The sequence below is a fragment of the Camellia sinensis genome, chromosome 8, assembly GCF_055761805.1.
Source record: "Camellia sinensis isolate YWXY chromosome 8, ASM5576180v1, whole genome shotgun sequence".
NCBI lineage: Eukaryota > Viridiplantae > Streptophyta > Magnoliopsida > Ericales > Theaceae > Camellia > Camellia sinensis.
In genome coordinates, this window is record NC_138968.1 from 95087752 (window position 1) to 95114223 (window position 26472).

The window sequence follows — 26472 nt, forward strand, 5'->3', positions numbered from 1 at the left end:
TCTTCTTCTTATAGAAGTTTGTTATTTCTTTATAAGATCTTTTACTACCGTTATACGAGATTGATATGATTTTTTTTATTTTTTTAATTAATTTTACAATGAAGATTTTCTTTCTAATCTATAAGAAGATACAAATAATTTGTGGTGTCATTACAAAACTAAAATGATGCTAAATAATTAAAAAAAGCAACTAGAACAGGAGCAACCACTATCATATATAAGATGCTAGGATTATACACATTAGGGTATATGATACATATATGATTTAAGCTATATATGATTTGATTCAGTTTTAATATGAAACCATGGACTTAAATCTGAAACCAATTTGCGGAAATCAATTCCCTAATTTTCTTAACTAGAATCAAATCACAAATTTAAAATACTAATCAAAACCTATCTAATTAGACTGGACATATTAAATTAGAGATTTTTAGTGATGATTTGAGATGATCTAAATAAGTGTATTTTTTAATTTTTTATGAAATATGAGTTATGTATGAATTGAATTTAAAATGATGTAATAGAAAAATAATGTTACTTAAATGAAATAATAATTTTTTTTACCTTTTTGAAGTAAGACAGAAAGAACTTTAGAATTTCTTACTCACCGTAGCAAACCGAGTGATTAGACAAAAAGACAAACGCTATGAAGCCAAGGCAGCCACGGAGAGTTTGAGGAGAAACCTCCAAAACAGACGGACACAACCCAGGCAAATTCACTAGGTCAACCTCTCCTTGAAAGTCTCCCTATTTTTAACCACCGGGGACAGCCCAGACCCCCCCTTTTCAGCTAGGCTATTTGTTTTCCTTCCTTGGACAAAACCAGAGCTCCAGTGGGGGACACAGTCTCATGGAGTCGCTTCCTTACTCAGACGTCGATTGCAGCCTCAGAGCGTTGGCCGGCCGTGCCGAGGGTTTCGGCCGCTTCTCCCTCGGTGGCCTCCACGGACCCCTCTATTTCGTCACCTCCTTGAACGGTTCTCTTTCTATCCTCTCCCTTTTTCTTCACTTCCATCATTTATATAATTGGTTCTGCATTTTCAATGTCAACCATCAAAATTTCATGATTGTGATTATCTACCAAAATTAGAGAGAGTTGCATAAAATGTTTGTATATTATGTGTCTGCGACTCTGCGTTTGTGAATCAGAAATTGCTTTGTTGATTCTGGAAATGTAAATCCAAAACCCTTTTGCATTTACATCGGATCTCATGTGTGATTTATTTATTTATTAATATATAGTTCCCAATTAAGATCCATAATTAATTACTGCGTTATCCTTTCATAAAAACCTTCTAGCACTATCACTGGGAGGTTCCACTCCCCCAACTACCTCCCTTCTCTACCATTTTGGACACTGTAGTTGTATTTGGATCTATATTTCCAGAAAACGCTAATATCGTAGCACATTACGTATTCATATGCACATTCTAAAACATGAGACACTTTCTTTCCAAAACAATAAATTGAGCGATCCAAAAGCTTTTTCCAATATATTTCTTTAATTGTTATCTTAGAAAAAAAAAATCAAATATAATGAACCAAAATCTAAGATGAGTTAAGTTTTGATAGGGCAAAAGCATAAAAAAAATGGATCATAATGCTCATAGAAATATTTTGACCATTTTTTTTTATAAATTTTTTTTAACATTTTATTGGATGCATAATAGTGAAAAAAAATTACTCTAGAAGGATTTTAAATTTTTAAATTTGATGTATACAAACTTACCCCTATCATACCATATTTCAGAGCATGAGGTGTACCAGAACGATCCATGTTTCAGGTAACATAGATTTGGATATACCAAAAAAAAAAAGGGACAAAAAAAAAAAAAGACTTTGCTTGGTTTTAAGATCTTCTACTCTTGTAAGTGATCATTTTTTTCCCTTTTTTGTTTGTTCATTTTTTTTTGCAATAGTCAAACGAGAGGGGGTATGGGATATTAAAAGTAAACTTCACAATGCCTTACACTCACACTGGCAAGATGAGTTCAAAGAATCAGAAGCTGAATTTTTGGCCCCTGGTAGCAACATGTATCTAGTTGTTCTATGCAAGTGCGTTTTCATAACCAAAATTCATATTAATTAAAATTTAAAGTATTTTTGTTTTAAATGGGCTAATTACACCTACCTTCCTTGAGATTTTTAACAATTACGGGGAGCTCTCTTGTAGTTTCTGAAATTACACTATCCTCTCTTATTTTTGTTGACAATATACACATATATCCCTTTTGTTATTTGGCCATAAGAAATGGTAATAGAAAATGCTTATGCCAGTGAACTTTGGTAACTAAATATCAAAATTATCCTTATCTCTAACAAAACAGTTTTTATTGGTGACAATGAGAGTATTGCCTCCCTCATCTTCTTTTCTCTCTCTCTCTCTCTCTCTCTCTCTCGCCTCTTACTTCTCGCCAACGATGCCACCATCTTCTTCATCTTTTTCCTTTGATCTCTGTATTCACCATTGACACTTTCACCAAACAATCACAACCACTGACCAATTTCTAAGTAGAAATAGATATGTGTGTAAACAATGCATATAGTAAGAGATAGAAGCATAGAGTGAGAGGAAGTAGACCCATTCTACTGTCCCCCGTCCATACCCATCCACACATAATAGTTTTTTCTGGGCCATAAATTTAGTCAAGTTACATTCCTTGCTTTTGGCAAAAAAAAAAAAAAAAAAAAAAAAGGCAATGCTTCAAAACTAATACACCTAGGTCATGTCTTTTGAAAAACGGTTTAAATTTAAACCTTTCATTGCTTAAAAAGTGATACACATTTATATGAATGCTGACTCTAGCTTTATTTTGTTGTGTGCTTTCACACCATCGTTGACACGTTTTGTCAAACACTTCAAAGGTGAAAAGTATGATTGGCCATCACACCAGCACTTCATTGCAAACAATTTTGTTTTATCCTCTTCAAAGGAGACAACTTCCCACCCTATAGCCCCGCCCCCCATATATTTGCTTACTTTCGAATGAAACAAGGTGCAAAAAAAAAAAAAATATATATATATAATTACCCATATCCGTCACATATGGACAAACCCATTCCTTCTCTTTCCTAATTTTTGAATGGCTACCTCAGCTTGTGTAGGTGAAGAATAACCAACTTGAAATTAGGGGATGTTTGTCGACATATAATATGTCAGTTCTAGTTAATGGTAAACCAGGGGAATGTTTTTTTGGCTTCGCGAGGGTAACGACAGGGGGATCCACCATTCCCTTTTCTTTTTATTTTGGTGGCTGACATGCTTGGAAGGATGGTTGATAAAGTTAGAGAAGTAGGTCCTTTTGCGGGACTAGAGGTTGGGAGGGATAGAATTAGTGTGATACACTTGCAGTATGCAGATGATACCAGATTTTTCTCTTTAGGGGATGAAAGACAGCTTGTTAATCTTTTTTGATTTTGAGACTTTTTGGGGTAATCTCAGGGCTTAAGGTTAATTTGGAAAAAAAGTAGTGTGGTGGGCATTAATATGCAGCAAGATCAGCTTCGAAGTAGGGTGGCACTTTTAGGATGTGGTATCGAGACACTCTTGTTCAAGTATTTGGGTCTTCCATTGGCGAGTAATCCTAGATGTGAATCTTTTTGGAATCCAGTAGTGGAAAAGATTGGTAAGAGTTTGGAAGGGTGGAGTAAGGCTTTACTGTCGCGTGAGGGTAGATACACCTTAGTTAAGATTGTTTTGAGTGGTATTTCCATTTATTTTTATCTTTGTTCAAGATTCCAGTGAAGGTGGCAAGGTCTTTAGAAAAGTTGATGAAGGATTTTCTTTGGGAAGGCAAGGATGAGTGGAAGAAGGATCACTTGGTGAATTGGGATTTAGTTTCGTTGCCTAAGGATAAGGGGGTTTTGGATATTGGTAATATTGTGGTTAGGAACATGGCTCTTCTTGGCAAATGGTATGGAGATTTACAATTGAGAGTGATTCACTATGGTATTCGGTTATTAGAAGCAAGTATGGGACTCAAGGCAATGGTAGGGATTTACAGGTGGTTTTGAGGGGTAACTGTCATGCTCCTTGGAAATTAATTTATCAAAATCTACACATTTTGGTCTCGTTATCTTTCTATAAGGGTGGCAATTGGGAACTCATTCAATTTTGGGAGGATGTTTGGATGGGTCAATTTTCTTTTGTTTCGGATTTTCCACTTCTTTATAGAGTGGCTTGGTCTCATAATTCTTCTACTATTTCCATGGCTTGCTCACTTTTGGCTTCAATTTCTAGAATTTTGTTTTTTCTAGGAATTTTAATGATAGGGAGGCTACACAACTGACTACTTTGTTGTCCAAAATTAATCATTTTTCTTTGGCTCCTCTTTTGGAGGATGAGAGGGTTTAGGCTCTTCACTCATCTGGTATATTTTCTTGCAAGTCTTCTTTTTGATAAAATCATCGATAATCTTTATGTTCCTCAGTTTTCCTTTTGCAAAAGAATTTGGAAGGCTTGTGTTCTTCTAAAGGTGCAGGTGTTCATGTGGGCCTTGGTTCATGGATGCATCTTGACAAATGATACATTGCATAAACGGAGACCTAATCATTTTCTAAATCCTCAGTGGTGCATTATGTGTTGTAAGAATGGGGAATCCTTGAATTATTTATTTTTGCACTGCTCAATTGCTTTGAATTTATGGCACAAATTGTTTCTCTTGAGGAATGTTATGTGGGTAGCACCAAAAGGTGGTGTGCATATGCTCCTAGTTGATTTTTGTGCTTTTGGACGATTGAAGAGAGCCAAAGTGCTATGGTCTTGTGCCATCTTTGCAACTTTTTGGGTTCTATGGTTGGAAAGAAATGTCTGGTTGTTCGAAGATAAATTTTGGGAAGTGTATTGTTTGTGGGATAAAGTTGTCACTTAACTTTCTTTTGGGCTTTAGGAAATTCTCTCTTTTTGGGGTGTTACTTTTTTTGTTTGTTAGAGATTGGTTGTTGGTGTGGGAGTGTAGGCTTTTGCTTGAGATAATCTTGTTAGGGTTATGTTCTTTGTATTTCATTTTCCTTTTGTAAGAGGATGCCTTATCCTAGCTCCCTTTTTTGATTTATCAATAAACTCTTTTGTTGTTGATCAAAAAAAGATGATAAATTAGAACAATGCAACAATTCAAGAAACAGATAAAGTAAGGGATTGGTAAGAACATGATTTTGAAATTCAAAATCCATATAAATTGAAATCCAAAATCCGTGTAAGGTACTTGTTCGATGGAGTAAAAAAGAAGATCTGCCCATGTGGTGGGGGAAGTTCTGGTGGTGACTATTAGGTGGTGCTACTATGGAGAAGGAAGTGGTGGGGAAAGAGGATGAAGGGGATAGTGGTGGAATTGGATGATAAGGGGCCTCCATATAGTATGAATGTTGCAAAAAATGGATGTAAGTTAGTGGAAACAAGATGGTGGGGATAAGGTTGTGGCCACCGGTGGTGGTAATGGTGCGGATTAGAGAGAAGAGGAAGTGGTGGTGGTAGTACTATTGCTGTTTGAGTGAGGGTGAGCCAATGAGGGAAGAGGAGATGAGAGAAGAGAGGAGGAGACGTGGGTTAGGTTTTGGGTAATGGAAGTGTTTGGGTATGAAGATAGGGAATGATTAATAAATAAGTAATGGAAATAGAATTTTATAGAAGGATACAATAGTAAACTTATAATTGATGTTACTTACCATCACTCGACAACACTGAGAAGGGAAGTTCTGGTAATTTTAGAAACCACAAGGGAGGTCTATATAATTATTAAGATCTAATGGGAGTTTTGTGTAATTAGTCATTTCAAAATAGGTTAAAATTTTAAGTAATAGACTTTTTAGTTAATGTTGAGTGCTGAATTACCAACTCCTTAGACTCATTATTGAGCTATGAAACACGGGTACTTTGACAAACATGTTGTACTCTCGAACCGGGTACTTATCAGATATTGCTACTTTATATAGTACTTCTGCATACATATCGGGTACATAAAACACATACCTAAACTTTTTCTTCTTAATTTTTGTTGTATCCTAGAGGAACTCGGTATATACCTAAGATGTACCTCGACTGGAATAGTATCTTCTTCTATATAGTTAGTTTCATTGGACTATGTATTTATTTGTTTTTTATTTTTTATGCTTAGTATGATTTAAAAATTAAGCTTTGGTTTTTAAGTTTTTTAATATAATAACATTTAATTTTGGTTTATACCTTACTTTTGGTATTAAATGTGAATTGTAAGTTGACGAACTAAACCATTTAACTAATTTTTGCATTACTTAAAAATAAAAATAAATATATATATTTTTTTATCAACGTACGCAACAGTACCTATACCCTACCTTACTGATGGCATCCGTAAGGTACCAGTACTAGTATATGTACACATGCTTCATAGCTATTGAGGTGCACCACCACCACCACCACCACCACCACCACCACCACCACCACTGTCATTCCACTACCACCACATTGCTGCTACCGCTCTTCTACCTCTGGCATCAATGTTGTCACCACTACACCACCACACAATCATCACCCCATCACTACCCCACCCTTCCATCACCACACAATCACCATCACAGATGCCGACACCACCACAACACTAATGCTAATGCCACTGCCACTGTCACTTCATTATCACTACTGTCACGATTACCACCAACTCCACTCCCCCCTACCACCACTTGCAACCACCCTCGCCACGTTTACCCTACGACCACCACAGTCCTTACCCCACAACCACGACTGCCAGTTTAAACTCGTGACTTTGTAGAAATAAGGTATTAACCTTTTGATTTAAACGGATTTGCACAAAATCAGTTTCTGGGTTCCACTTAGGTGTCTATAATGTCTTGTACTTAAATTCAGTGACATTATTAATGTGGCTTTAGGAAAGTTTTCAGAATTGTCTATTATGCTTTTTTGATATTGTGAATACCCATGTTTTTGTTTGCAGATGATGGGCCAGGATCACTTCGTGAGGGTTGTCGTAAAAAGGAACCACTCTGGATTGTTTTTGAAGTTTCAGGCACCATTCATCTCTCATCTTACTTGAATGTGTCATCTTACAAGACAATTGATGGACGTGGCCACCGGATAAAACTCACAGGTAAAGGCTTGAGGCTGAAGGAATGTGAACATGTAATCATATGCAATCTGGAGTTTGAAGGTGGTAGAGGACATGATGTTGATGGCATACAAATAAAACCAAATTCTAAGCACATATGGATAGACCGATGTAGCCTGCGTGATTATGATGATGGACTTATTGATATAACAAGACAAAGCACAGATATTACTGTTTCTAGGTGGGCTAATTTTACTGCACTGAATGATTTAATCAATGAATAAATACTGCTTCCTGACGAGTTCATTTGTTTGTGGCACCAGATGTTACTTTGCACAACATGACAAAACAATGCTTATTGGAGCAGACCCCACTCACATTGGTGACAGATGCATTAGAGTGACCATTCACCATTGTTTCTTTGATGGGACACGTCAAAGACAACCTCGTCTTAGATTTGGTAAAGTTCATCTGTACAACAATTACACCAGAAACTGGGGCATATATGCTGTTTGTGCTAGTGTGGAATCACAGGTAAATGATTATTGGGTTCTTGAGTATATCATATGGAGCATTGTGCATCTAGAATATTTGCATGGAATAAAGCTGCGATTCTAATTACAGGCTCTTGTCTCATCTAATATGCCTTCTGCTTTTGTTTCTTAGATATACTCTCAATGCAACGTCTATGAAGCAGGACAGAAGAAAAAAACTTTTGAATATTATACAGAAAAGGTAAATCAACTATCTATTGCTTTCTGTTCCATAGATTAATATTTTCTTGACTTTTTTATTTTTGGTTTTGAGACTTAACAAAAAAACTGTGGATGTTGTAATAAACGCTTTTGAAAAAAATGCTGATTAAATCTGCTCCGTAAGATTTTTATTTCAAAGGGAGGACTTAGACACAATTTACTTAAAGCATATATCTAGCCAAAATTATAAATTTATGAGCAAGGTTTTAAAAAGCGGCCGCAACCGTTACGTAACGTGGTTACCGCCACCCGTTACGGCTGCTTTTGCAGTGTGATTGAGATTCACAAGTGTGTCGGCCAAAATGGTCATAATGGTGCGTAACATACGGCCTGTTATGCACTGTTACGTAACGGCTCTAAACGGCTTCTTTTGAAAAAACACAAAGAAAAAAGCTGAAAATGGAGGAAGGGGGATAGAGAGAAGAGGGAAGATAAAGAGAGAAGATAGAGGAGCAAGAGATAGAGAGAGAGAGGAGGGAAGATAAAGAACATGTTATTGATTTGTTGAAGCTGTAAGACCTATGTTATTCTATTTAACTGCTATCACTCAACCATTTTATTTGTGTGTGTTTATCTATATATTATTTTTTAATAATAATAATAATGATAATAAGTGTGGTCATTATCTATTTGGCTTGGTTAAAATATGTATATATATATATATATATATTCAGGCTCTTATTTATTCTCTTACTTTTGTTATTGTTTATCTTATATATAATAATTAGTGATTGATTTTTTGTATAATATAAAGTCATTAATTAAAATAAAATGTAAAAAACTCAGTTTATAGTGATTTAAAAATATGAAATATATTGGATCATACTTAAAAATTTATAAAAATTGATCAATATTTATTTTAAACCCCATAAATATGATCATGGAAAAAAAATGTGTATCGGTAAGTTTTTTTTAAATTGTGTGAAAAATAAAAAAATTCACGGTTCCGGTCAATGTTTTCAAAACCGGACCGGTGAGCGAACCGGAAAAGGGACCGGATGAACGGGTCACCGATTCAACCGTCGGGTCAAAGCGGTCGAACCGTGACATCATAATTAATATTATATAATTAAAAAATATAATTATAAATTATAAATAAATAAAAATATATATAAATAATCAAATAAAAATAAAAATTGTTGCATAGTATTTATTAATAATATTTAATAAAGTCATAATTGATAAAAAAAAGTCACTTATTTTAAAGAAATTAAATTTTTTAACCATTCCCTCCAAATAAATTGATAGAATGCTATATTTAATTTTGGAAGGAAATGAAATTTTCAACTCTCCCTCCAATTAATATGTTTCAAATAATTTGATTGAATTCCACACAGAATTTTGTAGGTTCTCTTTGAAAAATCTTTTCCTATAAATAGGAATAGACATTCATAATCTTCTCAAGTTTTCAATGAGACTCTTCCTTACGAGAGGAGACTCCTGAAATAAGAATTTTTAGTCAAAATTTTAAAATATATTTATCTATATATATATATATATATAAATATATATAAGAAAGAAAGAAAGAAAATAAAAAAAAGTAAAACCAAAAAAAAAAGAGAAAAAGACCGGTCTGACCCTCCTGACCCGGTCCGGGTCACCGGTTTTGCCGGTTCGACCACTGGGTCACCGGTTTTTTCCGGTTTTGGCCCCACTCCGGGTTTAGGGGGTTGACCGGACCAGAACAAGGCTCGGTTCTCGGTCCAACCGGTTCGACCGGCCGGTCCAGTCTGGGTTTGAAAACATTGGTTTCGGTTATTGCAACCGTTACGCTACAGCTTTTACACCCTGCAACCGCAATCACACCCACACCACTGCCACCGTTACGGTGACCGCAACTGCTTTTCAGAACCTTGATTTTGAGTCATTATTGTTTTAGTTCAGTTACTTATCTGTGCTTGTTACATGTAATGTCTTGTTTTTAACCTTTTTTTAGGTATTAGAAGTTTGTTCTTTAAATTATCTGTTCTCAGCTGTCAGTGAGGATGTGGGTGAGCATCCTATCATTTATTTGTTTATATTTAAATAAATTATATATGAAAAAAGGAGCATCATCGAGGTGCCACACTATACAAAACGCCTACAATCCAAGCAAAAGAAAAATTTGTTATTCACAAGAACAAAAAAAATCCTCTACAACTTCAAAGCTTGCTGGTTCCCTTCTACCTTAATGCACCACATCAAGCACAAAGGAACAGTAACACTTTCCTCCTTATCTTAGACTCTTACCCACTCTCAGGCCCCTCCAACCATGCAAGAGCTCAGTGATGCACGGTGGCTATTAAGAAATCTGTCCTGTTTTTCAATTGATTCTAAACTAGAAACTATGAAGAATGGTTCCAAAAGAAAAGAACCAGCATTTGAGAAGAAAATAATTTTCAAGAGATGAACATGGGCCACGACCTTACACAAAAAGCCATATCTTTTCTCAACTCAAATTCATTAATGAACTCCGACAAATTACAATGTCATAGCCTTTATTTATAGGCTAAAATAAACCCTAATAAGAATAAGGAAAACTAAAATTCTTAATGACTAAGAAACATATTAAAAGGAAACAAATTCTGAGATTTTAATTAAAATTCTAGAGCACTAAAATAGATACTAAAAGAAAACAAATCTTGAGAATCCTAACAAATCCATAGTATTCTAATTAAACTATAAGTTAAATAAATAAATAGAATATTAAAGACAAATAAAATTATAAAGTTACCATGAATATCGATGAACATTTTGCATCTATGAAGCACGGACACAGACACGGAGCATGACAATTTCCAAAAAATGGGGACACAGAAATAGTAGGGGACATGGCAATTTTTATTTTATTATATATATATATATATTTATTTATTTGTTAACAAAAACTAACATAATAACATTAATTCAATAAATATAATATATAAATAAATATACATAAATTTATACAGACAATATATAATATATAAATTAGAATATATATATAAAATTTATAATAAAAACATATATATATATACATTTATAAGTATAATTTATGAAAACATAAATAAAAAAAATATATATATATATATATAGATATATAATATCTAATTACTGTAGGGTTACACCAAGGATCAACTCTAAGTCCTTATCTTTTTATTTTAGTTATGGATGAGTTGACGAGAAATGTTCAAGATGATGTGCCATGGTGTATGCTTTTTGCAGATGGTATCATGTTAGTAGATCAAACTAAAGGAGTTAACACTAGGTTGGAGACTTGGAGAGAAACACTTGAATCTAAAGGATTTAAGATAAGCAGAACTAAGACAGAGTACATGGAGTGTAATTTTAGTAACAGTAACAATGGAAATAGAGGAGAAGTGAAGATTGAGAACCAAGAACTGCCTACGAGTGAACATTTTCGTTATTTAGGGTCGATTTTCACAACAGCGGGAGAGATTGATGCAGATGTGGCCCATAGGATTAAGCCGGGATGGTGTAAGTGGAGAAGTGCGTCTGGGGTATTGTGCGATAAACGAATACCCACTAGACTGAAAGGTAAGTTTTATAGAACGGCTATTAGACCAGCTATGTTGTATGGGACGGAGTGTTGGGCAACCAAGAAACAGCATGTAGATAAGATGAGTGTGGCTGAGATGAGGATGCTAAGGTGGATATGTGGTAAGACTAGACAACACAGGATTAGGAATGAGTGTATTTGGGAATGGGTAGGAGTAGCACCGATAGAAGATAAGTTGAGAGAGAATCGTTTGAGATGGTTTGGTCATATTCAACGGAGACCAACAGAGGCAGTAGTGAAGAGATGCGATGCTGTAACGGTAGATGGAAGTGTTAGGGGACGGGGTAGGCAACGTTGACTAGCGTTATAAATAGAGATATGAATCTACTTAATTTGACTAATGAAATAGCCTTTGATAGGTCCGCGTGGAGAAGAAAGATTCATGTAGCCGATCTCATTTGATGGGACTTAAGACTTGGCTTGGTTTGGTTTGGCTTGGTTTGGCTTAAGTGGAAGAGTGCGTTTCGGGTACTATGTGATAAATGAGTACCCACTAGAATAAAAAGAAAGTTCTATAGAACGATTATTAGACCAGCGATGTTGTATGAGAAGGAATGTTAGGAAACTAAGAAACAACATGTAGATAAGATGAGTATTGTTGAGATGAGAATGCTAAGGTGGATGTGTGGCAAGACTAGAAAAGACAGAATTAGGAATGAGTATATTCGTGAATGGGTAGGAATATCACTGATAGAAGATAAGGCCTTGTTTGGAAATAGGCTATTTTAGTAATTTTTTGGCTTTGTACGAAAAGATGTGCAGAAAAGTAGAGAGAGTGATGTGACAACTTGTTATTTTTTGGCTAAAATGTGTTGTTGACAAACGAGGCCTAAGGTGAGAGAGAATAGATTGAGATGGTTTAGTTATATACAACGGAGATCAATAGAGGCAGTAGTGAAGAGATGTGATACATTGACGGTAGATGGAAGTGTTAGGGGAAGTGGTAGACCTAGATTGACATAGGCTAGTTTAGTAACTAGAAATATGAATCTTCTTAATTTGATTAACCAAATGGCCGTTGATAGAGTCGAGTAGAGAAGGAGGATTCATGTAGCCGATCCCATTTGATTGGACTTAAGGCTTAATTTGGTTATATATCTATATAATATTCTAGGTTATATATATGTAACAGAGTTCGAAGAGAGAGGAGAGAAATAGAGCTCACGAAGCGAGCGAGAGAGAGAGAGAGAGAGAGAGAGCTTGATCGAAGGCGTCTCTCGTCGAAGGTCGAAGGTTGGAGCTTCGAAGGTCGTCAAGTTTGTCGTCTCGTCTGGTTAGGGCAAATACCAAGTCACTCCTCTCTTCTCTCTTTCTTCTCTTTTGTGTCCCAGCTGTGTCCCATACCCAAAAAAACAAAACAAAAAGCAAAAAAAAAAGGGGACAAGCTATGTGTCCATGGCATGTCCCTGTGTCCCCGGCGTGCCCTTGTTTCCGACACCTCTACGGAATTGGGTTTGCCATGTCTGTGCTTCATTGCTTCATATCATTCTACCCGAATTAAAAAAAAGCACTCGTCCTCAAGTTCTCCAAGTATTGAATGCAGCCATGCCAACAAATTTAATATTTCGATTAGTTGTTTTATTTTCTTCCCAGGCTAACAGTTCTTAATTTTCAAGATGCTGAAAAGGCCTATTAGACTTGGATTGAATATACAAAGAAACTTTTCAACTCGAACAAAATTAACCGTGTAACTTAATAAAAGAATTTGTAATAGGATGCTCTTCGTTCAGTAAAACCATTTCCTGTGTGAGATTTTCTTGCACTACAATGATGGCTTCTAAGACTTCGACCTCTTTTGAAATTTCTGTCAAATGATAAGAATTTCTACTTGATCGTGATCTTTAGGAGTTCTTGAATTACCCCAAAATTTACCCAAAATTGTTTGTATTTGTGCCAATTGAGCTGACATTCTATTATGGGAGGCTTTAAAACCTTGTAGGTCTTGATGTATAGTTTCGAGTATAACTCAATGCTGGTGACCATGACTTTGTCTTTCTTTTTCAAAGATGGATTTGATGTTGGTTCAATACCAGGAGACTGTATGAAGAAGGCAATCACGTGAATCAAATAGAAAAGATGGATCAAAATTGGGCTTTAATACCAAACGATACATGGTGACTATCAATAAATCCATCATATTTTTCAATTGATTCAAATCAGAAAATATGGACAATAAAGAAAAAGAACCAAGCTTCGGGAAGAAAAGAATTTCAAGAGTAGAACATGGGCCACAGCCCTACATACAAAAGGCACAACTTTTCTCAACTCAAATTCATTAGTGAACTCTGACAAATTACAATGTCATTTATTTATAGACTAAAAGAAACTGTAATAAAAATAAGGAAAGTAAAATTCTTGATGACTAAGAAACATAGAAAACAAATCTTCAGAATTCTAATTTAAAATTCTTGATCACTAAGAAACATACCGAAAAAAAGAAACAAATCCTGAGAATAGTAATTAAACTATAGATTAAACTAAATAAATAAAATATTAAAGATATAAAATTTTTTTTTTTTTGATCAGCAATAAAAGAAAACTTTTATTAAAATGGAGAACAAAAAAAAAAAAGAAAAAGGTACATACAAAGGAGGACAAGAAGTCCTCAAAAATAGAAACCAAAAAAAGCCTAAGAGTCGTACACGGACTTCCAATCGCTAGAATTCAAGAAAAGTGGAATCCCCCTAAACGGGGGAGCCATTGATGCCTAAAAAGATGCTAAGAATTTGATTTTCTCCCACATTGAGAAGACATCAACGCTTTTATCCTCGAAGATCCTTGCATTTCTTTTCAACCGTATTATCCAAAATAATGCAAAAACTGCACAAAGCCCCAAGACCTTCACTTTTTTATTTGAGCCCAAAAATCAAAAATCGATAAAGAACATGGAACTACTTGATTCAGGGGCCATCCAATGAAAAAAACTACTACCACAATCATCTTGCCACTAGGCAATGTAAAAAAAGATGATTCAGAGACTCCCTCTCTCCCTTATGCACCATTGAGGAAAAAGATAACGATTAATTCTCCTCTTTTGAAAGGCATCATTGGTCAAAATGCTTCCATGAACCAAAGACCATATAAAAAACTTCACTTTGAGAGGCGCAAAAGAGTTCCAAATTCTTTTGTGAAGAGGAAAGAACAGGGCATTTGAATTTTCAATGATTTTATCAAAAAAAGATTTGCAACAAAAGACACCGGAAGTATGCAAGAGCCAAACTTGTTTATGACTCGAGGAAGAATCCAAAGACAAATGATCAATACAAGACAAGAAGGAGGCTAAATCACTAACCTTCTTATCAGTAAGATTTTTAGAGAATCTAAAATTCCATGCAATTGGAGCGAAACTAGAACATGCTAACGACACAATGGAGGAATCATGAGAATTCGCAATCCTATACCAAGAAATCCATAGCAAAAGCAGAATTTTTGACCCAAATATCCTCCCAAAACTGAATGTTCTCCCCCTTTCCCATGCTTAGAGAAAGAAATCAAGAAAAAAAGAGAGAAAATATGAGATATTGACTTCTAAGGAGATAGACAATTACCTCTCAAAAACCACATGAGCAGACCTACCATATCTTGAACCCCATACTTGCTTTTAATAATAGAATGCTATAATGGGTCACTCTCCAAAGGAAATCTCCTTAGCCACTTTTTGAGAAGGGCAAGATTTCTTACTACAGTGTTGCATATTGTAAGCCCCCTATTGCATTCCCCCCTTTATCCTTAGACAGTGAAACAGTCTCCCATCTAAACAAGTGCATCTTCTTACCCTCATGCCTTCCTTCCCATAAGAAATCTCTCATTAAACCCTCTATTGATTTTGCAATGCTAACTAGAACCTTGAAAGGGACAAAAAATAGATGGGAATACCACTTGGACCGGATTGAATCAACGTGTACCTCCTCTCTTTTGAAAGCAAAGCTCTCTTCTAACCCTCCAATCTGTTACCTATCTTTTCCACCATTGGCATCCAAAAGGATTTACTTCTAGGATTACACCCTAGTGGTAGCCCCCAATATTTCATGTGAAGCTTCCCGATGGAACACCCTAGGTTATCTGCCAAGCTTTGAACTATATTGCAAATTAATGCTCACCTATGGACGACGGACAATGATAGGTCGTTTAGCACACCAAACATAAAGAACTAAATTCGGTTCCAATTCCATAGAATAGGGCTAAGCCTAGGTATCGATCCACAGGGCTAATGTGAAATTTAACTATTTTAATTGCAAGATTCTTAAGTTAATTTGATGAGAATGGTTGATGAATATTATATTGAAACGAGATAAAATGTAAATGAGAAATTTGATAAACAATAAATACTAGAGTTGAGAAATTATTTTGGGAAAAAATCCTAAGGCAACGAATCCACCATTAGTTACATAAATAGGTTTTAATAATGGGAATTGATTGCGATATAGTCTGAACCATCCAATGTTTCATAACTACAAGCTTGAAACATTGATCAAGAGGATTGTCACGTTCAACGTATAGGAACGAATCATCTCAAGTAGTACGAGTCGTTTTCTCAAAAAAACTACAGTAGCAACACGGCTCGTCTCTCGTAACATGACTCATCTCATACTTTGAACAAGAATGCAAAGAAAACAATTGTATTGAAAGCATTCAACAATCACAAAAGGTAGAACACTTGAAGAGATAAAAAGAAATGTTATTAAAAACTTCTAAAACATCCATAGAACTTATTCAAACCAATACACAAATCAAACCATAAGAACAATCTGCATTTACTTGGCTAGATTTCATTAAAACCCTAGAAATGGAGAACTAGCCGCTCATGGAGGATTGAGAAGATCAAAAGGATGAAGCCGCCATGAAGCACAACCTTGAAGTCCAAGTTCTCTCTTCAAAACCCTAGCATCTCTTCTCTTTTTCTCCAAAATATTTAAACCTTAGGAAAGCCTTCTTTTTTTTGCCTTTATACTCTCTCAACAGAGCATGTGACTTAATAAAATGACGCACGCACCCCGAGTAAGCCACACGTGCAGGAAATATGGGCCGCACGTGCGGGAAAAACCCTCTGCATGTGCGGATTGCTACAGTGTGATTTGGCCTTGAGGAAGGGGGCCACCCGTGCGGGAATGCTTCTCCATGCGTGGTGCATGTTTTGGGTTAAAGCTTCACTTTCTGACTCATTTTGCACTTTAGGCACATCCAACCTTGATTAAGATCAAATACTTGTAAAATGTACCAAGTTATATCAACAAGAGGGTTAAGAAATATCAATTACTAGCCTCAATGCAACACATTTCGGCTTCAATCGGACATGGAAAGGGACACGAACACGGACATGGGATACGGTTATTTCAAAAAAAAATGGAGACACGGACACGGACACGGACACGGACACGGCGGGGGACATAACAATTTTTTTTTATTTTTTTATTAATATATATTTGTTATGTAAATTAATATTGTTAGCATATTATATTAAGTGATAGCATATGATATTCGCCGAAAGGCACACTAGGGTCTGTCTGTAATCACTGTAATCATTTTATGCACTCAGGGATAGCACTCAGGGATCATCTTGTAAATTGCATTTCTTGTAAACCCTAATCTTCTTTTATAAATAGGGGATGATATTCTATCATTCCCCAAGCTGGTTACCCAAGCTTCATGGTATCAGAGCTACACCTCTAGGGTTAGGGTTCAAAACCGTACCTAGTTGGATCATCTGCTTCGTCGATCTTCAGCCACCGTCGTCACTCCGCTTCGTCTTCATCAGCCGCTTCGTCTTCATCAGCCGATTGGATCATCTGCTTCGTCTTCGTTGATCTCCTCAGGTCCTCAGCTCGTCTTCGTCTTCTCCTCAGCTCGTCGATCTCATCGCCCTCGTCGTCCTCAGCTCCTCTGTCGTCTCCGTCACTCGTCGCCCTCAGCTTCGTCACTCGTCGTCCCTCGTCGTCCTCACTGTGGTATGATACTCTAGTATATCTATAAATATATATATATATATACTGATATATATATATAAATAGCCTGATATATATATATTTATATATAAATATATGTATATATCCTGATATCTACATAAATCAATCAAAAAAAAAAAAAAAATCAATATAAAAAAAAAAAACAAAAAAAACAAAAAAAAACAAAAACAAAAAAAAATCAAAAAAAAAAAAAAAAACAAAAATGGTTTCTTAATTTTGTTATATCTTTATAGTGGTCATTGTGCCTGTTATATCACTACCACCTTCCAGGTTTGTGATTGCCCCTAGTTGTGTTGGGGTTCGGTAGTATTGTATCCATGATAGATTCCACCAGTGTGTCCCCTTCTTCTCAAACACCAAAGAGTGAGAGTCCCATTCTACCTACTGCCATGATTGAGAATCCCAACCCTAGTCTGAAAATCACCACCTCTCTATTTAATGGTCAGAACTACCTAGCATGGTCCCAAAGTTTGACTATGTTTTTGAAGAGCAGAGGGAAGATGGGATATGTTGATGGCAGGATACAGGCCCCTAGTACCACTGACTCAAGTTATGAACAATGGGAGATTACCAACTCTTTAATTATGAGTTGGCTTATCCATTCGATGGTTCCAGAACTTGGTGAGGGCTACTTGTCTATGGAGACTGCCCAGGATGTTTGGGAGGCTGTGGCTGTTACCTATTCCCGCAAAGGGAATTTTTCACAGGCATTTGAGTTGCGCCGCTCTATTGAGAGCACACTTCAGGGGGAGCAAACTGTTCTTCAGTACTTCACTTTCCTCACCAACGGCTGGAAACGCCTTGATCACCTGGAAGACTATAAGCCCGTTTGCCCTACTGATTCTGTCGGGTACAAGAAGTTCATCGCACGGGAACGGGTCTTTAAATTTTTGGCCGGCCTAAATGTGGAGTATGATCCAGTTAGGGGTCGAGTTCTGAGTATGGATACTCTTCCTTCACTTCAGGAGGCATTTTCCTATGTACAAAATGAGGAGAGTCGCCGGTCTGCTATGATGTCCCCTGTCTCTACTGACCGTTCCGCATTACTGTCTACTCCTCGAGATGGCCTCAGCCTGCCTCATCCGTCTGCTGCTAAGGAGTCTGTATTTTGTGATTATTGCAAGAAGCCGCGGCATACTCGTGAGACGTGTTGGAAGCTTCATGGGACTCCATCCGGGGGTCGCAGTGATCGGTCTGGTTCTCGAGGAGGTCGGTCAGGTCAATCTAGGGCTATTCCCGGGCTCATCAGTCTAGTGCCGTTGATACCCTTGATACTACTTCTACTTCTGTTACCCAAGCTTCTGACACTGAGCTGGAGGATGCTTTGCGCCAATTGTTGGACCGCCGATCTTCTACTGCTCTCAGTACCGCTTCCTCATCCTTTGCCCGCTCAGGTCAGGACAAAGTTAGGATTGCCGATGGAACTGTTTCTTCCATTTCTGGCAAAGGTTTAGTCCAAGTCACTCCTACCATACATCTATCTTCTGTTCTCCATGTTCCCAAGTTTTCTGTTAATCTATTATCCTTAAGTCGTCTTACCCAGGATTTGAATTGTCGTGTGACGTTTTTTCCTGATCATTGTCTTTTTCAGGACCTTGTCACGGGGAGGACGATTGGCAGTGGTAGTGCAGCAAATGGTCTCTACTTCCTAGATCAACCGGACAAACTTGCTTATTCTTCCACCACGTCTTCTACTACCCCCGCTGATGTATGGCTGTGGCATCGGCGTCTTGGGCATCCCTCCTTTCATTTACTTAAGCATTTATTTCCTTCTAGTTTCGCCAATCATCATGTGTCTGACTTTCTTTGTGAGTCTTGTCAACTTGGAAAACAACATAGAGCTTCTTTTGCTCCCAGTTTGAATAAAAGCTTTGTTCCTTTTTCATTAATACATTCTGATGTTTGGGGTCCCTCTCGTGTTCTGTCTGTGAAAGGTCATCGCTGGTTTGTTACATTTATTGATGATTTTTCTCGTGCTACTTGGGTGTATCTCATGAAAGATAAAAGTGAGGTTTTCTCTGTGTTTCGCACTTTTCATAAGATGATTTGTACTCAGTTTGGGGCCACTATCAAAATCTTTCGTTCTGATAATGGCGTACATCGATTCTGGGTTAGGACAATATTTCTCTACTCATGGCATTATCCATCAGACCTCTTGCACCAATACCCCTCAACAAAATGGGGTGGCCGAACGCAAGAATCGACATCTTCTTGACATGGCTCGGTGCATGTGTTTTTTTATGCATGTGCCTCGACCCTATTGGGGCGGCGCTGTTCTCACCGCTGCCCATCTTATTAATCGTCTCCCTACCCAGGTCTTGGCCAAACAGGCTCCACTTCACGTCCTCCTCGGTTCTCAGTCCTTGTTTTCTATTCCTCCTAAAATATTTGGTTGTGTCTGTTTTGTCCATAATCACTCTCCCTCTCGTGGTAAGTTGGACCCTCGCTCCCTCAAGTGTGTTTTCCTTGGTTACTCTCCTACTCAAAAGGGGCATAAATGTTACCACCCTTCGTCTCGTAAGTGGTTTGTGTCCATGGATGTCACTTTCTTTGAATCCCAGTCCTATTTCTTGTCCTCTCCGGTGTCACCGTCCTCATTTCCGGGGGAGCCTTGGTGTGAAGTGAGTCCTGTGCCTCCTATGGTGGAACCAGTTGTTCTTGCACCACCCTCTACTACTGTGCTTCCTATGGTGGAACCAGTTGTTCTTGAACCCCCCTCTTCTACTGGGACTATAGAACCCACTGTCACCAAGAATACGGACGGGCATGTTTATGTCCGGGACATAGACAGAAAACAAGTTAACTGGATACACGGGACCGTTTCTGCTACCCCACTGCCATCTCCTGCTTCTGATGAGAGTCGAGGTAACTTTGAATCTCTCGAGTCCATTGATCTTGATGTTCCTATTGCCAAGAGGAAGGGTGTGAGATCTTGTACTCAACATCCTATCTCACAGTTTGTATCATACTCTCATTTGTCATCCTCATATAGAGCGTTTGTGTCCAATATTTCCTCTGTTAGCATTCCTAACCATTTTCAGGATGCTCTTGCTACCTCTGAATGGAAACTAGCCATGATTGAGGAAATGAAAGCACTTAGGAAGAATGGCACTTGGGAATTGACTGAGTTACCTCCGGGCAAACGACCTGTGGGATGTAAATGGGTATATACTGTGAAACACAAAGCAGATGGGTCTATTGAGCGTTACAAGGCAAGACTTGTGGCAAAAGGGTTTACTCAGACATATGGCATTGATTATCAGGAGACCTTCGCACCCGTGGCTAAAATGAATTCAGTCAGAATACTTCTCTCTCTAGCAGCTAATCTAGATTGGCCGCTTTATCAGTTTGATGTCAAGAATGCTTTTCTCCATGGTGACCTCGAAGAAGAAGTATATATGGACATTCCTCCGGGTTTTGAGGATCATCAAACAGAAGGCAAAGTATGCAAACTTCGGAAGTCATTATATGGTCTCAAACAGTCTCCAAGGGCTTGGTTTGAGAGATTCACTCAGGCTATGATTAAATATGGCTTCAAACAAAGTCAGGCAGATCACACATTGTTTGTGAAACATTCCTCACACGGTAAGACTACAGCACTTATTGTTTATGTAGATGACATAGTTCTTACAGGCAATGATAGTGGGGAAATACCTTTGTTGAAGAAATATTTAGCTAAAGAGTTTGAAATCAAAGACTTGGGCAGCTTGAAGTATTTTCTGGGCATTGAAGTTGCTCGCTCTAAGGATGGGATATTTATCTCACAGAGAAAATATGTGCTTGACCTGTTGAAGGAAACTGGGATGCTTGGCTGCAAGGCATGTGCCACCCCCCTGGAACCAATCAGAAATTAGGGGATGATGAAGGAGGAGAAGTTGTGGATAGGGGGAGCTATCAACGATTAGTGGGTAAGCTCATTTACCTCTCTCACTCCCGTCCTGATATTGCTGTTGCTGTCAGTATAGTTAGTCAGTTTATGCATGCTCCTCATCAGATTCACCTTGAGGCTGTAATGAGAATCTTGAGGTATTTGAAGTCTGCTCCTGGTAAGGGTCTGTATTTTTCAAAGTATGATCATCTTCGTGTAGAAGCCTATACAGATGCTGACTGGGCTGGGTCAGTAACTGATAGGAGATCAACTTCAGGGTATTGCACATTTGTTGGCGGCAACCTAGTTACTTGGAGGAGTAAGAAACAGAATGTGGTTGCCAGGTCAAGCGCAGAAGCTGAGTTTAGAGCTATGGCACAAGGTGTGTGTGAACTTTTATGGATCAAATTATTGTTGCGTGATCTAGGTATTGATCAGACGGACTCCATGCGGTTATACTGTGACAATGAGGCCGCCATCAACATCGCTCACAATCCAGTTCAACATGACAGGACAAAACATGTTGAGATTGATCGCCACTTCATTAAGGAGAAACTCACTAGTGGTATCATTTGTACTCCCTTTGTCCAGTCTGGTGAACGACTTGCTGACATTCTCACCAAGGGAATTGGGAATAAACCATTTCATGACATCGTAGGCAAGCTGGGCATGAGAGATATCTTCGCACCAGCTTGAGGGGGAGTGTTAGCATATTATATTAAGTGATAGCATATGATATTCGCCGAAAGGCACACTAGGGTCTGTCTGTAATCACTGTAATCATTTTATGCACTCAGGGACAGCACTCAGGGATCATCTTGTAAATTGCATTTCTTGTAAACCCTAATCTTCTTTTATAAATAGGGGATGATATTCTATCATTCCCCAAGCTGGTTACCCAAGCTTCAAATATTATGTTACCAAACAATCCAAACTAATAAATTAATATTATGTAAATTAATATAGATGTAAAAACTGGTACATCTATATTTATAAAGACGAAAAATAAATAAATAAATAAAGAAATTAAAAACTATATTGGAATAATTATAAATATAAAAAAATATAAAGAAAAAAAAATAATCCCAACCACTATAGAGTAACCATTGCATCATCCCACCATCATCATTATGAGCATTATGCAAAAAGTAACCATTATTTTGTGGGCATCCAACAACCCACAATCTTCATTAGTTAATCCTTTAACTTCTTCCACTATCTTTATTTAATACTTATAATCAGAAGAGATAAAGAAAAGGAAGAGAAAGAGACGAGAGAAGAGAGAAACGATAGGCGAGAGATGAGTGACCAGAGGAGGCGACAGGAGAGAGAGAGAGAGAGAGAGAGAGAGAGAGAGAGAGAGAGAGAGAGAGAGAGAGAGAGAGACACTTACTTGACAAATCGAGGTTGTCCACATCGAGGTCGACTGGAACAAGCTTCTTCTTCTGGCAAGTTCGACTTCGAATTTAAGGAACACCTTTCTCTTCTCTTCTTTTCTCCGCTCTTTCTATTCTGATTTTGAGATTTAGGGCTAAAACTCTTAAACTTTTTCTAGCATGATTCGTGTTCTCGGCGTGTCTCTTGCAAAAAAATAATAAAATTAAAGGGACACGTCATTTGGCATGTCTCGTACGTCTCCTCGTGTCCCCGGTGTGTCCGCGTGTCCAACACCACTATGACACCTATTCCGGCATGTCCGTGCTTCATAGATGACCACAATACCACTCTTGCTCAAATTAACCTTAAGACCAGAAACAACCTTAAATACTCTTAAAAACCTTACTTTGCAAACAAGGAAGAAGTGATCTAAGTTATTTATGGATCAACCATAAATCCTGTTTTGTATGGTTGATCAATTAAATAAGGCCACCTCAGAAAATTTGTAAGTTTGCCAAAACTTTTGCACCAACACCTGATTACCTCCCTCACAATCCTGCTCTCTCTCAGATCTGCACCTCCCCTTCCCCCTATTCTTATGGATCTATGACCATACACTGCCGAAAACCACCGCCTCCCACTGACTGACCACCATCCCCTCCCTTCCGGCCCCAACACCAATGACCCTCCCTTCCCTTCCCTTCCCTCCCTCGCCACACCGGCGACCATCGTCGATTGAAGCCCTCAACCAATGCAATAGCAGAGAAGGCACACTGAGCACCCTCCTCGACGACGACATCGACTAAGTTCCAGCAAGGAATCAATGAGAGCGAGTGGTATATGATGATGGTCCCAGCCGGTTGATTTTGGTCAGTTACAAGCTCCAGTGAACACAATCGATCGGTGGTGCGCAGTGTTGGTTGGTTGCTGAGAAGACGGGAAGAGCTCCACTGGATTATTATTCTCCTTGCCTACTGTCTGTATATATGACTTGAATTCATCATACATAGATGTCAATTTTTTAACCCATTAGGAGCTTCTTCCATTTTTTCCCCCTCCTGAGTGTATCACAAATTGTTCGCTGGCACCAGCTATGTAGACGAAACTAGTGGAGGACCTCTTTGTTGCTTCAGGAATCATGGTTTATTGTGGGGCCCAATTTGAAAAGTTTTAAATCAAAATTAAGCTAGATTAAAATTTAAACAACTGTCTTTATTTTTCAGTCTTTGTTTACCCTAATGTGGCATTTGCTGAATGGATGACGGTAAGGTATATGATGTTACGGGTAAGCTATGTAGAAATTTAACACTAAGAAGAATAGAAGAATGTAAGAAGAAAATAGAAGAGTCAAAGAAGAAGAAGAAGAAGAAGAAGAAGAAGCAGAAGAAGAAGAGTAAGAGTTGAAGAAGGGGGGTCAAACACTGACCTGTTGCATGCCTGCGACGATGCGAGCCTGTGAAGAAAAAGAGAAGAGTCAAAGATGCTTTGCTTCACTTTGTTGAAGAACAGAGGAGTCAAAGCCGATAGATGTCAAACAAATTTGGGGCTGTTAGGGCTGTGAGAGACACATATAGATAGATGTTTGATACATCTCATTTCAATGGCCCAGATGAAAAATTACAAAAATAAGATCAAAATGGTGGAGCGCTGGCTTTGGTCGCCTCAAGCGTCATCGCGAGGCGCTCGCCTTTGTCGACTAAGCATTGCCGCATCCAAAACACATCACCTCACCTCAAACAGTCAAGGTGCTACAGTGTCACCTCGCCTCACGTCATGTTTAGGCGAGCGCCTAAACTCTCCTTTCAAAACACTGGTCTAAAGATGTACATATATGCATCTATTATGCAAGTAGGTTGACGTAAACCCTATATTTTCCCTGCAGAACTTTGTGCTTGAATTTTATTCCTAGGGCAGAATTGAGTACAGTGAGGCCTTAATTGAAGTTTTTCGATTGCTAGGCAGGGAATGTATTTTACAGCCTTTAGATGAAGGAAAACAAATGTTTAAAAATGGTCAAATTTAACGAAGGAAGTATTAAATCACTTGCAAGCAACTTTAGTTTTGTAGTGTTTCTCAACATAGGAAAAAAACAAAAAAAGCTGTAGATTTGAGTACATATATACTTGTTCTGTACTTAAAAATAAAGTTTTGGAATCATAGGCGTTGAATGTGTTTTACGCCGTTTAGATGAGGGGAAACAAATATATGATGGTAAAATTTAACAAGGACAACATTGCATCACTTGTGAGGTACTTCATTTTTGTAGTGTTTCAACTATGAACCTGTGGATTGGTCATTTGCTTTCAGTTAGAACATGTAGCCTCAAGCAATGGCCAGAAAATGTAAAAAAATCAAATACATGAAAGTTTCACATTCATGTTATTCGATTATTAAAACAATTAAGCTATTTGGGCAGACAAGTACGGTTTCTTTACGAAGGTTCATATTTTCAAGTGGCTTGTCATATATTCTTCAATATATACTTTTGAATTAATTGAGAGCTGTATCTGAACTCCTTAGTGCTCCCACTTCCTATGGATGTTATGAAAATATAAAGTACTAGTCTCGACTTCAATTATCTTTTTGATAAATTTTCCCGTGTTGAATTATGTTCATATCATATTGCACTATGTTCTCAGTTCGAAAATGCCTCAATTATACCGACTGTTATGACCTTGTTTTGTGATGGTCTGTAGGCAGCAGACAAGAAAGAGGCCAAGTCTGGCTTGATAAGGTCTGAAGGGGACTTGTTCCTGAATGGAGCTCAAGCATGCTTATTAACCGGGGTTGGTGAAGAATGCATGTTCCATCCAAGTGAATTTTATCCAACATGGACAATGGAATCTGCCTCGGATTCTTTGAGAACTGTTCTCCAAATCTGCACAGGTTGGCAATCCATTCCAAGGCCACCCGAGCAAGTGGTGGTTTCTTAGAACATGCAAAACATACTTTCTCTATGGATTTAAACTGTTTGGAGTTGAATCAATTTATTCCAGTAGGTTTGACTAGAGTAAGTACAACAATGAACCATGAAGGGGTAGAGATAACCTTTGAAATTAAGTATTGTAATATCTGACTGTTACACGGATATACAAAAATTAGTTCAGGTACTAGTTATGAAAATGTTTAACATTCTGTGTCATATTGAATTATAAAACATCTAGGGCAGACATTGGGATACATGTGTATGTGATGGTGATGATGACAATGATGACGATGGCAACATGAAACTCCCTGAAATGGCAGTTCCGTGGAACAAATCTGATAAATAATTCCCCAAATTATAGGGTGCATACCTCAGTGACACTTCCAGATTTTTCTCCCAACTCAAGGTTGCCAAATGGGCATCATAGAACTCCCTATATGTAGGCACAAGCTTCTTTGCAATGGATACTTTGATCTCATCCCTTAGCTTCCCGTCTGGTACCACCCACGACGTCTATTTCAGGTATGCCTATCACGACCCCAACTTGCCCCAAACAGGGATGGTGTATTGATCGGTCAGTAATCCTCAGCTACCAAAGGCCTAACAAAGCAAAAGTAAGATGGACTCTTAATATAATCGGGGCAAATTTTATTTTATTTATTTATTTTTTTTTTATAGATGTGCGGAAACTATTATCTGTTATATTAAGTCCATTTACGACATTCATTCAGAGTAGTGCTTAATTATATGAAGTGAAGCATGCATTCTTTTTAGAACCATTACATTACATTATTACATGACATAAATAATAAACATATTACAATTCACATGTCTTAATTTTGCAAACCAGCACAACCACAAAAGATTGACTTTTAAGTAACTTTTTGTGACGATCCCGACCTCCATATTATTTCTATATAGTGTTTCAAGTGGTATAAATTGCATGATTATGTGTTATTTGATACTTATCTATTCGTTTGCGAAATATCTGTTTAATTGTTG

General features: G+C 37.6%; 1 protein-coding gene across 1 annotated transcript; it reads left to right on the forward strand.

Moving 5' to 3' along the window:
• Window positions 1–575: 575 nt before the first annotated feature.
• Window positions 576–25724, forward strand: LOC114270999 (Pectin lyase-like superfamily protein). The gene is made up of 5 exons (XM_028212612.2): window positions 576–980; window positions 6933–7284; window positions 7367–7577; window positions 7710–7778; window positions 25241–25724. The coding sequence occupies exons 1-5, from the start codon at window positions 854–856 to the stop codon at window positions 25475–25477; spliced, it is 996 nt and encodes a 331-aa protein (XP_028068413.2). The 5' UTR covers window positions 576–853; the 3' UTR covers window positions 25478–25724.
• Window positions 25725–26472: the final 748 nt, after the last annotated feature.

What these genes read in the sequence shown, in the direction of transcription:
- LOC114270999 (XM_028212612.2), top strand. Translation starts at nt 854, where the DNA reads ATGGAGTCGCTTCCTTACTCAGACGTCGATTGCAGCCTCAGAGCGTTG. An exon ending in ACAGATATTACTGTTTCTAG is followed by an intron (nt 7,285 to 7,366) that starts GTGGGCTAATTT and finishes TTGTGGCACCAG; the next exon opens with ATGTTACTTTGCACAACATG. An exon ending in GTGCTAGTGTGGAATCACAG is followed by an intron (nt 7,578 to 7,709) that starts GTAAATGATTAT and finishes TTTGTTTCTTAG; the next exon opens with ATATACTCTCAATGCAACGT.